At 46.8% G+C, this 16,040-nt stretch overlaps 1 protein-coding gene across 1 annotated transcript in view; it reads left to right on the top strand.

Annotated features, from left to right (window-relative positions):
• LOC126474357 (multidrug resistance protein 2-like) overlaps window positions 1-15,662 on the top strand; it is a 202,212-nt gene extending 186,550 nt beyond the window's left edge. Inside the window, exons 7-8 of the mRNA XM_050101824.1 lie at window positions 14,949-15,126; window positions 15,546-15,662. Of these exons, the coding sequence (XP_049957781.1) occupies window positions 14,949-15,126; window positions 15,546-15,662 (295 nt within the window). The remainder of the gene's footprint in view (window positions 1-14,948; window positions 15,127-15,545) is intronic.
• The last annotated feature ends 378 nt before the right edge of the window (window positions 15,663-16,040 follow it).

The following is a 16,040-nucleotide window of genomic DNA, read 5'->3' as shown; positions in this document are numbered from 1 at the left end:
ACACCCCAGGTGTTGCTGTTTTGCCCATGGGCTCTGTTGCCAAGACACCTCCAAGTGTAATAGATTTGCCCTCACGTCAGGGTGAGTGGACAGGTGACCATTCCTACAGCAGTGTCTGAGCAGGTGCACATGGGCAGTATTTGCTAGTTATGGGGAGGTCCAACATTAGGCCCCTTAGGTAGATAGCACTCAGGACTGGTAAGAAAGCTGATGTGCACTTGGTATGTCTGCCAAGGGGCCTATCTGAGATGTGGAAGCAGCCTTGCCTGCAGCTATAAAGCGTGTGGGTTGCAGCCATCTGCAAGTTGTGGTTCACGTTGGCACCAGCAATGGCTATTGCATGGGTTCTGAGGCCATCCTTAGCTCATATAGGCAGCTGACAGAGGTGGTGAGGGCTGCACACATGGAGTGAAGCAGAGCTCACAATTTGTAGCACTGTTACTAAGATTGACTGGGGTCCATTAGTTTGGAACTTAGTGGAGGGTCTCAACCAAAGGCTTTATTGACTCTGTGACAGTCTTGGCTCCAGATTTCTAGACCTGTGTTATCTGGTGGGGATTTGCAAGACTCTCCTTGCTAGATCAGGAGTGCACTACACAAAGAAAGCAGCTACTCAGGTAACAGAGAATTTGTGGAGTGCACATGTTTTTTTTTTAGGCTAGGCGGTAGTTTGCGGTACACTGATGAACACTTGCCAGCCAATAAAAAGAAAGGGATGTCAGACCATATTCAGAATAATGACACTTCGACTGTAAAAATTTTCTCGGTAAAATGACAAAGTATTTGTAAAAAAGTTTCCGACTTTGCAGCCTTCCAGGAGAGTTCTCAGGCTCACATTATTCTTGGAACTGAGAGCTGGCTAAAAACTGAATTACAGAGCTCTGAGTTATTTAGCGAGTCATGGAATGTATATTGGAAATACAGGTTAGATGCCACAGGAGGAGGAATGTTCATTGCATTTGACAAAAATATTATCTTTATTGACGCTGGACTTGACTGTGACAGTGAAGTTATCTGGTCATGTATAACAGGTCCAGAGAAAGAGCAAATAGGTGTTATTAACATTTCGCCTAGACACTGAGTTTAACAATGAAATTTGGAAAATGCTGAGGAAGCAAGTAATGACAGGCAAAGCTTAGGAGATTCATGTATCTGTGAAAAAAATCTATGAATGAAGCATACAACAAGATCAGTCCGAGAACCTGAGAAAATTTTGGTCCTATGTAAAATTGTGAAGCTGTCCGAAGCTTCTGTCCAGTCACTTGTTGACCAGTCTGTTGTGGCAGTTGGAGATAGTGAAATGAAATTCAAATTTTTAAATTTTGTGTTTAAGAAATCACCCATACAGGAGAATTGTACAAACGTACCATCACTTGACCGACATGGAAGACATAATAATAAGCATCCGTGGCAACAGAAAGAGTTGTAAACAGGTAAGTCACCAGGTCTGGATAGAATCCTACTTCAGTTTCACAAAAAGTGCTCTGTGGCACTGGCTCCTTATTAGTTTGCATTTATCACAAATCTCTCACCAAGAGCAAAGTCCCAAGTGACTGGAGAAAACTGCAGGTGACAGCGGTATATAAGAAGGATAAAAGAACGGATCTGAAGCGGGAACGTGTTGTATCTCCGCTTACAGTCGCTCATGTGCAGTGAACCGGCTTTATCGCCGCACCCACGCACTATGCTCAAGGTAGAGGCTTTGTGGCAATAAATGACTAGAGTGGTTTTGGGACAGGACACATTTATTTTTCCTACCGTTACAATAAATGACAATTAACATCCTTCACTAATATCCGTCTATACAGGTGCGTGACACTGACGGCACGGCTCGATCACCGATCCCGGAGGGTATACACTCCAGTGACGAGCCGTGGCGCGACCGCATGGACCGAGCGGGACAAAAGGCCGAGTCACAGAATGTTCTGCTCCTGGCGCGACCGGAGGTGCCGTAACGTCCGCGAAGAAGCGAAAGACACTTTAACGGCGACTGCGTTTACGACCGCGCGTACGCATTTATGGCGGAGTCACGTTGACTCGAAGCACGTGGTCCGCGGCGGAAGAACTGGGAGACGTGTGTCGCGTAGTGTCGACTAGCTCGCACTGGCCGCCTGCTTTGTTCCCGTGTGGTCCGGTGTGCGACGCACCGTTATCAAAATTCCGCGTAACCGTACAGCTGCCCCTACTTGTGTCGGCAGTGCCGTAGTTCAGCCCTTCGTGCGATGGACGGTGCTGCCACCACACAGATCCCCCCTTGGAGAGCGGAGCTCCGTAGCTGCGAAAACGTGGCGATTGTTCGGTGGCGCGCATGTGTTTAAAGTTCGCGCGCTGTGTGATGGCAGTGCGGCAGCTTTGGTGGGGGTCGGTCGGCGTCGGAAGGGCGGCGGCCCGTGACGTCAGCGCGCCGGACCAGCGAGCGTGCGGTGGGCGTGTCCTCGTACTGGCGGCTAGTGACAGCGGCAGCAGGCACTGGCTGCGACTGTCCGTAGCGATGCGCATGAAGGCGCGCATTGCAGGTCATTGGTGGTGACGTCTTGAAGGTGCTTGCGCGAGTGCGGTACCGTCGGAACTTGAACGCGGGTCCGGGAGCTGCTACGGACAAGCCGGGCGGTGTGGAGCGCGATGTCCGGAGCTCGACGGCGAAGCGAATGCGGTAAGCTGGCGCGGATGCCGATCCGGCCTCAATGCCCGATGCGGCAGAGGCAAACGACGCGAACGCGGGTTCAGGATCTGTGACGAACACAGGAGACGGTGTCGGGGGCTCGACTGGAGTTACCGGCCGAAGGCACTTGCAGCTGGAGGTCGGGTCTCTACATCGGATGGCGGCTCGTGGGCGCCGAATTATGACGGCGTTCGGCGGCTCGGGCGCGTGATTACCGGTTTGGGTGTCGTGGCGCGCTGGCGACGCAGCACGGCCGTTTGAATCGGATGCGGCAGCCGGCGCACATGACATAGTCCACTGGCGGCTGTGGTGGGGGCGACCGGTGCGCCTGTGTTGGGCGCGGTCCGGGCGGCTGTATCAGCTGCCTGGGCGTGGTGGTGGGAGGCGCACGTGGCGGCGCGATGACAGCAGGCTGCAGCTGTGCGTCACCGGCAGCTCCGGGTGCGGGTTCTGTCTGACCGCTGGCAGAGGGAGTGTCGTCCGTGATGAGATCTTCTGCCGGGTCGAAGAAATGCGTGGCTGATGCAGCGGGCAAGACGTAGGCTGGTTTGACGTGGTCGACTGACACTGTCGACGGCTTTCCGTTGCACTCGATGACCAGCGTTTTGTCTCCTCGGGCGATCATGCGGTGTGGTCCACTGTAGGGCGGTCAGAGAGGTGGCCGTACTGCGTCGGTACGCAACATGACGTGCGTGCAGCACTGCAGGTCAGGTCGGCATGGACGAATATCTTCCCGGTGCCGTGCCGCATCGGTGCGTGCGCTCGGAGGCCAGCCATGTCACTGCGTAGACGTTCTGCCAGAGTGGGTGCCACGGCGTCACGTGGGAGTCTTACATCTCGACAAAATCGCCCGGTATTGTCAGAGATTGCCCGTAAACGAGGTCAGTAGTTGACGCGGCGACCTCCTCCTTCGGCATGACTCGCAGGCCGAGCAGCACCAGTGGAAGCGCCTCTGGCCATGAGGTGTCGTGGCAGGTTAGAGCGGCTTTGAGAGTCCTGTGGAACCGTTCGACCATGCCATTCGACGCCGGATGGTAGCTGGTTGTCCTGTGTAACCGGGTGCCACACAGTCTGGCGACGTGCGTGAACAATGCATAGTCAAACTGGCGGCCATGATCAGTTGTCACGTGACTGGGACATCCGAAGCATGCCACCCAGGTGTCGACGAATGCGGTGGCGACGGTCTCGGCTGTGACATCCGCGAGGGGCGTTGCTTCCGGCCAGCGAGTGCAGTGGTCCACCATAGTTAGGAGGTACCGCTTGCCTTGTGAGAGAGGAAGCGGGCTGACGAGGTCCACTTGAACGTGTGCAAATCGGCGTGTCGCGTCCGGGAAGGTGCCCACGGGTGTGTGGGTGTGCCTCCCGACTTTAGCGCGCTGACATGCGGTGCAAGTGCACGCCCATTCGCGACAGTCCTTCCGAAGATCGGGCCAGACGAAACGCACAGCCGCGAGCGTCACAGTAGTGTTGGTGCCGGGGTGTGACAGTCCGTGGACACGGTCGAAGGCACTGAGCCGGAATTTCTCCGGGAGGAACGGTCGGTGCGTGCCGGTTGAGGTGTCACACCAAATCTTCAGTGCAGAGCCGGGGACAGGTACCAGCTCCAGTTGCAGGCCGCTGGAAGTGTCGTGACGGAAGCGGTGCAGTTCTTTGTCACTCTCCTGTACTTGGTCCACCTCCTCAATGTTCACAGGGGGTGTAGTAACGGCACACGCTCGGGACAAACAATCGGCGACGATATTGTCTATCCCCAAAATGTGTCAAATGTCAGTCGTGAATTGCGACATGTACTCTAACTGCTGGAGTTGGCGCGGTGAACACTTAGTGTGGTTATTCTCGAACGCGTGTGTAATGGGTTTGTGGTCAGTGAAAATGACGAATTGTCGGGCTTCTATGGACGGTCGGAAGTATTTCACCGCCACGTACACCACAAGCAACTCTCGGTCATAAGCGCTCCAAGCACATTGCGAATCGGAAAGCTTTTTAGAGAAAAAACCGAGAGGCTGCCAACTCCCGCCGACGCGCTGTTGTAACGCCACGCCGATGGCGGCCTGGCTGGCGTCCACGACTACAGCTAAGTCCGCATCATGTACCGGGTGCGCGAGCAGCGTCGCTTCCATGAGATTCCTTTTTGAGTCCGTGAAGCTATGCTCCATTGCGTCTGTCCAATTCACGAGGGTCTTTCCTTTTGAAGTAGGACCTTGTAACGCCTTAGTCAGCGGCTCTTGCACGGCTGCGGCATTGGGCAGGTGTCGACGGTAAAAGTTCAACATGCCGAGGTAACGTCGTAATTCTTTGTGCGTCTGTGGACGCTGCATGTTCAGTATTGCCTTCACTTTCTCCAGTAGCAGTGTCGATCCGGTGGGCGCAATTAAATGGCCGAGGAACTCGATTTCCGTCACACCGAACTCGCACTTAGCAGGGTTAATAACAATGTCGGCTTCACTCAGGCACTGAAAGACGGTCGTTAAGTGGCGGCAGTGGAGTTCGGGCGACTTGGAATACACCAGGATGTCGTCGAGGTACGTGAAGCAAAATGGCAAGCCTCGCAAGACACCGTCCAGGAACCGCTGCCAAGTCTGGGCAGCATTCCGAAGACCGAAAGTCATAAACAGGCTTTTGAAAAGCCCAAAGGGCGTTACGATGGCTGTTTTTTCGATGTCTTCGGGCGCCACTGGAATTTGGGTGTACGCCTTTGCGCAGTCAATCTTGCTGAACACCGCGCAGCCCACCAAGGCGTAGCTGAAGTCTTGAAGGTGTGGGACTGGGTATCGGTCCGGCACCGTTCGCGAATTAAGGACGCGATAGTCCCCAAACGGGAGCCACGAATTGTCTTTTTTGGGCACTAAATGCAACGCCGATGACCATGGGCTGCTCAATGGTCGCACGATGCCTTGCCGCATCATGGCCTCGAACTCTGCCTGTGCTGCTGCGAGTCTGTCCGGCGCGAGTCGGCGTGGGCAACACGATGTGGGGGGTCCAGGTGTGGTTATTATGTGGTGCACCATCGAATGTTTGATGTCTCTCGGTGCACCAGCTGGGCGGGTGAGGTCGGGGAATTGTTCAAGAATGTCAGCGTATGGTCCGGAGCACTTCGCGGGTTTAACGTTGTAGTATGCAGCCTGCCAGCGCTGTCCCACTATCTTTAAATTCGTTGTGGCGTCGATGAGCTGGCCATTTGCGATGTCGGCTAGCAGCCCGTAGTGGCCGAGAAAGTCTGCATCCAGGATCGGCTCCTTGACGTCTGCCACGGTAAAAGTCCACGAGAACGTGCACCGTAGGCCTAGATCTATATTGCGGCTGTGTGTGCCGTAAGTTTTAATAGCGGAATTGTTCGCCGCTGTAAGGCAGAGTGCCTCGGCCCACCTGCGGTCTCGTAACATAGAACGGTGGAATATCAAGAGGTCCGAACCCGTGTCGACGAGGTAACTCACGCCTGCCCCCCTGTTCCACAACAAGCAGACGCTTTGATATCATATTGCACCTGGGTGCGCCTAGGTTCGGTCGCAGCTGGCATTTGGGTGCGAGCAAGGAGCGTGGCACCTGGTTGCTTCTTTGCCGAAGTGGGTGTGGTACCAGCAGTAGCCGCTTTGTGCGTGCTGTGACGTCGGCAGGGTACCGTTGGAGCGGCTGTTGCTGCGTTGCCGGTTGCACGAGCCACGCCGCCTGTCGCCCGGTCTGCTGCCGCTGCGGTGCGTGCTGCCCTCTTCCTGCGAGCGCGCCAACCGGTCGACTTGCGTCGAGAGAGCTGTCACCTGTGCGGTCAAGTTTTGCACTAGCTGGTGCAGGTCGGCATCCGGGTGCGGGAGGCGCTTGCCGCCACGGAAGTGGGGGGACGGAGTCGTAACCTGCCGCAGCCGCGGTGCTAGGTGCCGTTGTCAGCGCGTCGTGCACCCTGTCGGCCAATTTAGCGACAGCGTCCAGCTGCATCTCCGCCTGTGCGGCTATCACTGCCTGCACCTGAGCTGGGAGGCTGTGCACCCCGATAGTGCGTAACAGCAAATATGGCACCATATCGGACTGCGCGAGGCTCCGCAAGTGGTGCAGGAACTGCGAGGGCCTCCGATTGCCACATTCCTCTTGCCGCAGCAGTTGGTGCACTCGCTGTTCCTCTGACGATGAAATCCGGCGGATCAGCTCTTCCTTGAGCCGTTTGTAGCTTGACTGCGTCGGCGGGGCAGTGATTATATCCCACACTTCGGCCGCATAGTTCTGGTCCAGCTGGCTCACTACGTGCCCAAATTTCGCCAGGTCGCAGGTCACGTGGTTGCTCATAAATACTGCCTCAACCTGGCTGAACCATATTACAGGGTCGTGCGGCCAAAAGGGAGGCAGCCTGATCAATGCCCGTCCAGCGCTTGTCGGCATTCCGGCGGTCATAGGAGGCGTCGGTGTGGCGGGGATTTGCGCGTCAACATTGTCCTGAGCTGTCTGTGGCTGCGCGGCGTCCACGCGTGTAATCCGTGCCTGTAGCTCACTCTCTAGCCTCGTGTTACGTGCGAGCAGTTCTTCGACGGTCTTTTGCAACTCCTCTAGTGTCGCCATCTTAGTTCAGAGTCGAATCCTCATACAAGAGGAAAGTACACAGCGAAAATAACACGTCAAGGGAAACACACGGAAAAAAAAAAAAAAAAAACACTAAGCAGTCCGTGATCAAAACATACGCACACAAAAACAATACAAAAAAATTAGTTAAAAAAATTTTACTATGGAGCACTGTTCAGTCCGGGCGTATACGCGCAAGCCTACTCTACATCTACATCCATACTCCGCAAGCCACCTGACGGTGTGTGGCGGAGGGTACCCTGAGTACCTCTATCGGTTCTCCCTTCTATTCCAGTCTCGTATTGTTCGTGGAAAGAAGGATTGTTGGTATGCCTCTGTGTGGGCTCTAATCTCTCTGATTTTATCCTCATGGTCTCTTCGCGAGATATACGTAGGAGGGAGCAATATACTGCTTGACTCTTCGGTGAAGGTATGTTCTCGAAACTTTGACAAAAGCCCGTACCGAGCTACTGAGCGTCTCTCCTGCAGAGTCTTCCACTGGAGTTTATCTATCATCTCCGTAACGCTTTCACGATTACTAAATGATCCTGTTACGAAGCGCGCTGCTCTCCATTGGATCTTCTCTATATCTTCTATCAACCCTATCTGGTACGGATCCCACACTGCTGAGCAGTATTCAAGCAGTGGGCGAACAAGCGTACTGTAACCTACTTCCTTTGTTTTCGGATTGCATTTCCTTAGGATTCTTCCAATGAATCTCAGTCTGGCATCTGCTTTACCGACGATCAATATTATATGATCATTCCATTTTAAATCACTCCTAATGCGTACTCCCAGATAATTTATGGTATTAACTGCTTCCAGTCGCTGACCTGCTATTTTGTAGCTAAATGATAAAGGATCTATCTTTCTGTGTATTCACAGCATATTACACTTGTCTACATTGGGATTCAATTGCCATTCCCTGCACCATGCGTCAATTTGCTGCAGATCCTCCTGCATTTCAGTACAATTTTCCATTGTTACAACCTCTCGATACACCACAGCATCATCCGCAAAAAGCCTCAGTGAACTTCTGATGTCATCCACAAGGTCATTTATGTATATTGTGAATAGCAACGGTCCTATGACACTCCCCTGCGGCACACCTGAAATCACTCTTACTTCGGAAGACTTCTCTCCATTGAGAATGACATGCTGCGTCCTGTTATCTAGGAACTCCTCAATCCAATCACACAATTGGTCTGATAGTCCATATGCTCTTACTTTGTTCATTAAACGACTGTGGGGAACTGTATTGAACGCCTTGCGGAAGTCAAGAAACACGGCATCTACCTGTGAACCCGTGTCTATGGCCCTCTGAGTCTCGTGGACGAATAGCGCGAGCTGGGTTTCACATGACCGTCTTTTTCGAAACCCATGCTGATTCCTACAGAGTAGATTTCTAGTCTCCAGAAAAGTCATTATACTCGAACACAATACGTGTTCCAAAATTCTACAACTGATCAACGTTAGAGATATAGGTCTATAGTTCTGTACATCTGCTCGACGTCCCTTCTTGAAAACGGGGATGACCTATGCCCTTTTCCAATCCTTTGGAACGCTATGCTCTTCTAGAGACCTACGGTACACCGCTGCAAGAAGGGGGGCAAGTTCCTTCGCGTACTCTGTGTAAAATTGAACTGGTATCCCATCAGGTCCAGAGGCCTTTCCTCTTTTGAGCGATTTTAATTGTTTCTCTATCCCTCTGTCATCTATTTCGATATGTACCATTTTGTCATCTGTGCGACAATCTAGAGAAGGAACTACAGTGCAATCTTCCTCTGTGAAACAACTTTGGAGAAAGACATTTAGTATTTCGGCCTTTAGTCTGTCATCCTCTGTTTCAGTACCATTTTGGTCACAGAGTGTCTGGACATTTTGTTTTGATTCACCTACCGCTTTGACATAAGACCAAAATTTCTTAGGATTTTCTGCCAAGTCAGTACATAGAACTTTACTTTCGAATTCATTGAATGCCTCTCGCATAGCCCTCCTCACACTACATTTCGCTTCATGTAATTTTTGTTTGTCTGCAAGGCTTTGGCTATGTTTATGTTTGCTGTGAAGTTCCCTTTGCTTCCGCAGCAGTTTTCTAACTCAGTTGTTGTACCACGGTGGCTCTTTTCCATCTCTTACGATCTTGCTTGGCACATACTCATCTAACACATTATGTACGATGGTTTTGAACTTTGTCCACTGATCCTCAACACTATCTGTACTTGAGACAAAACTTTTGTGTTGAGCCGTCAGGTACTCTGAAATCTGCTTTTTGTCACTTTTTCTAAACAGAAAAATCTTCCTATCCTTTTTAATATTCCTATTTATGGCTGAAATCATCGATGCCGTAACCGCTTTATGATCGCTGATTCCCTGTTCTGCGTTAACTTTTTCAAATAGTTCGGGTCTGTTTGTCACCAGAAGGTCTAATATGTTATCGCCACGAGTCGGTTCTCTGTTTAACTGCTCAAGGTAGTTTTCAGATAAAGCACTTAAAAAAATTTCACTGGATTCTTTGTCCCTGCCACCCGTTATGAATGTCTGAGTCTCCCAGTCTATATCCGGCAAATTAAAATCTCCACCCAGAACTATAACATGGTGGGGAAATCTACTCGAAATATTTTCCAAATTATCCTTCAGGTGCTCAGCCACAACAGCTGCTGAGCCAGGAGGCCTATAGAGACATCCAATTACCATGTCTGAACCTGCTTTAACCGTGACCTTCACCCAAATCATTTCACATTTCGGATCTCCATCAATTTCCTTCGATACTATTGCACTTCTTATCGCTATAAACACGCCTCCCCCTTCACCGTCCAGCCTGTCTCTGTGGTATACATTCCAATCTGAGTTTAGGATTTCATTACTCGCGGTTCTACGTCTCTCGTACCGACGAACGTTCATCACCACGTGTTTTTTAGCCTCAGATCACGTCGGGGTCACCAGTGAAGCGGGAATGTGTTGTATCTCCGCTTACAGTCGCTCATGTGCAGTGAGCCGGTTTTATCGCCACGCCCACGCATTATGCTCAAGGGAGAGGCTTTGTGGCAATAAACGACTAAGCGGTTTTGGGACAGGACACATTTAATTTTCCTACCGTTACAATAAATGACAATTAACATCCTTCGCTAATGTCCGTCTATACAGGTGCGTGGCACTGGCGGCACGGCTCGATCACCGATCCCGGAGGGTATACACTCCATTGACGAGCCGTGGCGCGACCGTGTGGACCGAGCGGGACAAAAGGCTGCGTCACAGAATATTCTGCTCCTGGCGCGACCGGAGGCGCCGTAACGTCCGCGAAGAAGCGAAAGACACTTTAACGGCGACTGCATTTATGACTGCGCGTACGCATTTACGGCGGAGTCACACTGACTCGACGCACGTGGTCCGTGACGGAAGAACTGGGAGACGTGTGTTGCGTCATGTCGACTAGCTCGCACTGGCCGCCTGCTTTGTTCCCGTGCAGTCCGGCATGCGACACACCGTTGCCGAAATTACGCGTAACGGTACAGCTGCCCCTACTTGTGTCGGCAGTGCTGTAGTTCAGCCCTTTGTGCGTTGGACGGTGCTGCCGCCACAGATCCACAAAATTACAGACCAATATCCCATATGTTGGTATGCTGCACAATCCTTCAACACATTCTCAGTTCAAATATAATAAGTTTTCTTGAGACTGGGAAGCTTATGTTGAAAGTACTGTTCATGAAAAAACAGCTTGCCCTTTTCTCACATGGTTACTGTGGACTATGGATGAGGGGAAACAGGCATATTCTACATTTCTGGAAAGCATTTGACATGGTGCCACACTGCAGATTTTTAAGTAAGGTATTAGCATATGGAACGGTTTCCCAGGTATGTGAGGGGCTTGAACACTTCTTAAGTTATAGAATGCAGAAGCTGTGCTTGATAGTGAGTGTTCATCAGGGACAATGGTATTGACAGAAGTGCACAAGTGAAGTGTGATAGGACCCTTTTTATCTTGTATGTACATAAATGATGTGGTCAGGGTGAGCAGCAATCTACAGTTGTTTGCAGATGATGCTGTCGCGTATGGGAAGGTGCCAAAGTTGAGTGGCTGCAGGAGGATACAAGATGACTTAGATAAAATTTCTAGTTGCTGTGATGAATGGCAGCTAAGTCTAACTGTAGAAAAATAAAAGTTAATGCAGATGATTAGGAAAAAAACCCATAGTGTTCAGATACAGCATTTTTAGTAGTGTCCTAATTGACACAGTCACATTGTTTAAATATCTGGGCACAATATTGCCAAGTCGTATTGGAATGGGCATATGAGGATTGTGGTAGGGAATGGTTATCTTTGCTTTGTTGGAAAAATTTTGGGAAAGTGTGGTCCAGCTGTAAAGGAGACCATATATGGTACACTAGTGTGACTTATTTTTGAGTGCTGCTCAAGCCTTTGGGATCTATACCAGGTCAGATTAAAGAAAGGCACTGAGGCAATTCAGAGATGGGCTGCTAGATTTGTTACTGGTAGGTTCAGACAACACGCAGGTTTTACAAAGATACTTCGGGAACTCAAATGGGAATTCCTGGAGGGAAGGCAACATTTTTTTTTTAGGAACACTACTGAAAAAATTTAGAGAACTGGCATTTGAAGCTGGCTGCAGAATGATTCTACTGCCACAGACATACATTTAGCATAAGGACCATGAAGATAATATAAGGGAAATTAAGGCTCATATGGAGCACATAGACAGTAGTTTTTCCCTCACTCTACTTGTGAGTGGAACAGGAAAGGAAACGACTAGTAGTGGCAAAGGTTACCCTCCTCCATGCACCATACGGTGGCTTGCAGAGTATATATGTAGATGTAGAACAACAACCATGAATGCAGTTTGGTCTATGGCTTTCATTGTATATATCTCCGGGGTAACAGACACAAATGGCTAAATGTTTAGGGAAGGCAACTGATAAATTATTTACAAATTTAGAAAAAGTAGGCTGTCTCTGTGACTACCCAGGGGAAGATTATATTTTCCCACGGCACTGGGAAAATATTCCATTCCATTTACTTGCATAAAAGTATATTTTAAGTTGATATAACTAATAGCACAAAATAAAATTAAGTTAGAGGCATCAAAAGAAAATCTGCTGTTATTGGATATGCATGAGTATGGCAACAGTTTTAATGAAAAAGGAATACAATCTGAAAGTAAATACTACTTTTATGATTTCATTGCATTGAACCTTTGTAATAGGGTTACAGTAAATTCAAACAGAGCAAAAATTAACACACACATCTACATTTGTATAATGCCCATATGTTGCCACAGCATTAACACTGTAACATAAGCTACTGGCTACCAAAGCCCACCAGAATATGAACATAAAACAGAGAGAGGTATTTGAAATTGATTACCAACTAGCCCCACTAGAATTTTTTCCATGTTGTTTCTATGTCAACTTAGTATCCTCTGAAGCAGGTTTTGAAAAACTTCAAACTCTCTCCACATTTCCTCAAAATGCTTAAAGAATATCAGATACTTCATTTATGTACCAATACACTGCAGTAGGTAATAAGAGGTGTGTTTTTAAGTAAGTACCATTTTGAAATTAAAAAAAAAATGTACTAAGATATCTCTATAATTTTATTTTTACATGAAAGCCTGTACCTTAATCTACGCACTGATGCCATTACAGTCTAATTCTTCCTTGTCTACATTGTGTACTTAGTGTTTAAGATGCCTCTGATAATCGTGAGTCCCGCTGACTGTGAAGTACAGGCTGTTATAAGATTTCTTAGAGCTAAAGGCCTAAAAGCGATCGATATTCATCGTGAGATCTGTGCAGTTTATGGAGAAAACATTATGAGTGATGGAACGGTAAGAAAGTGGGTGAGAGCATTTAAAGATGGAAGCACAAATGTGCATGATGAACAACGGAGTGGACGTCCTTTGGTCGTTAATGAAAGTTTGGTGCAGGAAGTGGACAATAAAGTGAGAGAAAACAGACACAAACAATTTCTGCTCGGAAAATCATGTGCCCAGTTTTTTTGGACAGAAAAGGAGTATTGCTGGTGGAATTTCTGCCTCGTAATGAGGCAATCAATGCAGCAGCTTACTGTAAGACATTGCACAATCTGCGCCGTTCAATTCAGAACAAAAGATGTGGCAAGCTGAGTAAGGGCATTGTTTTGCTGTAAGACAATGCCCATCCACATGTGGCAAATCAGACCAAAGATCACATTACATCTTTTCGATGGGAACTCTATATCATCGTCCATACAGCCCCGATCTTTCGCCCAGTGACTACCATCTGTTCCTGCACTTGAAGGAACATCTGGGCGGTCAGCGTCTTCAGGATGATGACGAAGTCAAAACAGTGGTGATGCAGTAGTTAACAAGTCAGGCGGCAGGCTTCTATGAGGAAGGTATTAAAAAACTGGTACGTCGCTATGACAAATGCCTCAATATTGACAGAAATTATGTAGAAAAGTAGATTAAGGTACAGGCTTTGTAAAAATAAAATTATTGAGATATATTAGCACGTCTTTTTTTTAATTTAAAAATGGTACTTACTTAATAAACACACCTCGTATCATGTTTGTTGCAGTATATTTCTATAAAACAAAATGGTAATGAATCTTAGCTCGCTAAACAATCCCTTGTTTCACCATTGGAGATCTCATCATGAGACATATTTTAATTATTTCTGCATGTTTGATCAATTTTTGGATACTCTTTCTTTCGTTCCCTTTTTTACCTCACAATACCACTGTATCAACTTTCTTTTAATGCCAAAATTATCTCATGGTATCTGTTTGACATCACCAAAAATTTTAAATGTGTAAATTATTCATTCATTCATCCATTCTGTTCAACCATTCATTTGCCAAATTCCATATATCCCAACATTAAGGGGATACTCCAGGGATGTGGAATGAAAAATAGCTCTTATAAATAATATCAATAATGAACTTTTGAGCCTTGTGGTCTAGTGGTATAGTGCTTACCCAGAAACCAAGAGGTTGCAGGATCAAAGCCTGGTCAAACCATGGAAATTTTTCACTCTCTCTTTAATCTAGCCTTCACCTCTCAATGATGTGCATATACACCAACAACAATATATGGTTCAGATTTCATACTGAAGTGCAGGGTCCCTTTTCCCAGTAGGATTACTGTGATAGGTTATGTAACAATAGTCCCCAATTGAAAGACTTGCACTAGGCCATTGAGCCATGAGAAATTATTATTACTATTTTAATTAGCTCTTATTTAACAGATACAAACTTCTTATTGTTACTCAGTCTAGTTTTCCTTTGTCTCTTGTTGCTAGCTTAGTATCTTCATGTTATACTGATATTTATTACAGAACAAAAGTTAATTACATTCAGTTGGTAGCTTACTATCTGTATGATCATATTGACATTTATTAAAGGAGAAAAGTTATTTACATTCTGTAAGAAATATATTTTTCACTGTGAACATTGATACTTGTCATACAACTAACAGGGATCTTGAGTTACTTATTCCAGTAGTCAGAAAACTTGTCCAAGGAGTGACTAGGTATGTTTTTGATTTTATTTTGAGTTAATAACAATTCATGTGAATTAATAGAATGAATGAATGAGAGCTTATTGTTTGGATCAGATTACGGAAGACTTTTAGATCAGATCACAGAACTCCAATTTGAAACTTAGACTAGGAAGCAAAATCTACCCTTTTTTTTGTTTGTCAGCCACTACTGATCTTAGGTTAAAATGTTTTTTTGTGAACAGGTATGGCTGCAGTCTGAACATGAACCAGACTTTAACTACTGGTCTACATAGCTTCAAGGGTCTGGTGGCTGGTGTATTATGGTTTTTTGTCTACTGCACCTATGCAGTAGGTCTTTACTATGGAATGAAACTGGCAATAAACAATGTTCATTCGTATTCTCCTCCAACACTAATAATAGTAAGAAAGGAAAACCTATATTTCTGTAGTTAACAGAATATTTTAAGTAATGGGTGGGTAAGAAATGTGTGTGGGTCCTTATGTTAGTAGTTGTACAGTATCATTATAGCATATGATCTTCCTTTGGCAATTTAAAACATAATTAAACTGGTTACATCACTGAGACTATGGGGCTTCAGAATGGTGGTGAAGCCAGGGGTGGTTGCGGTGGTGTTGGTAGTGATAGTTTGAGTTAGTTAAGTAGACAAGAGTTTGCTGTTTCACTGCTCTCACTGCATCAGAATATAAACATCTTCATGTAGCAACAAATATAATTCCAGGTCTCTTTCAGCAAATTGGATGTTACACTTTTATGAATAATATTGTTTACATAACATAATTAATTCTTAATTACTAAATTAATGCATAACATGTTTTAGGTACTGCCAACATCAGATTTTGTAATTAAGTACAAAAGTAATAGGCCTATCTTTAAGTCTTATGTGACTGTATGGGTTGAAAAATCTTTGACTCATTTGAAATTATGTAATGAATAGAATTGTATTTATTTATTTATTTATTTATTTATTGAGTCCTTTGATCATATGTAGTATAGTGTACAGGATGATATTGGACTTATTACTAAGTTCAAAATGATACATATTTAAATAATCATTTTTCAACATGCTACCAATTTCAATAGTTGTAGTTCTTACAATGATACAAATTACAGTAGCTTTAGTTCTTAACAGTTATTCAGGTCCAAGTATTCCTTTACTGAGTAGAAACAGTGGTACTGTAGATATTCTCTGACAGAACTTTCAAAAGCACTAATATTTTGTAAGCATTTTATACTATTTGTTAGTCTGTTATAGAGTTTAATACCCAGATAGCATGTACCTTTCTGATACAAACTGGTACTGGCTGGGGGTACA

Source organism: Schistocerca serialis, chromosome 4 (genome assembly GCF_023864345.2).
Source record: "Schistocerca serialis cubense isolate TAMUIC-IGC-003099 chromosome 4, iqSchSeri2.2, whole genome shotgun sequence".
Taxonomy (NCBI): domain Eukaryota; kingdom Metazoa; phylum Arthropoda; class Insecta; order Orthoptera; family Acrididae; genus Schistocerca; species Schistocerca serialis.
Note: the sequence above shows the minus strand (reverse complement) of the source record. Positions and strands in the feature narration are given on the sequence as shown.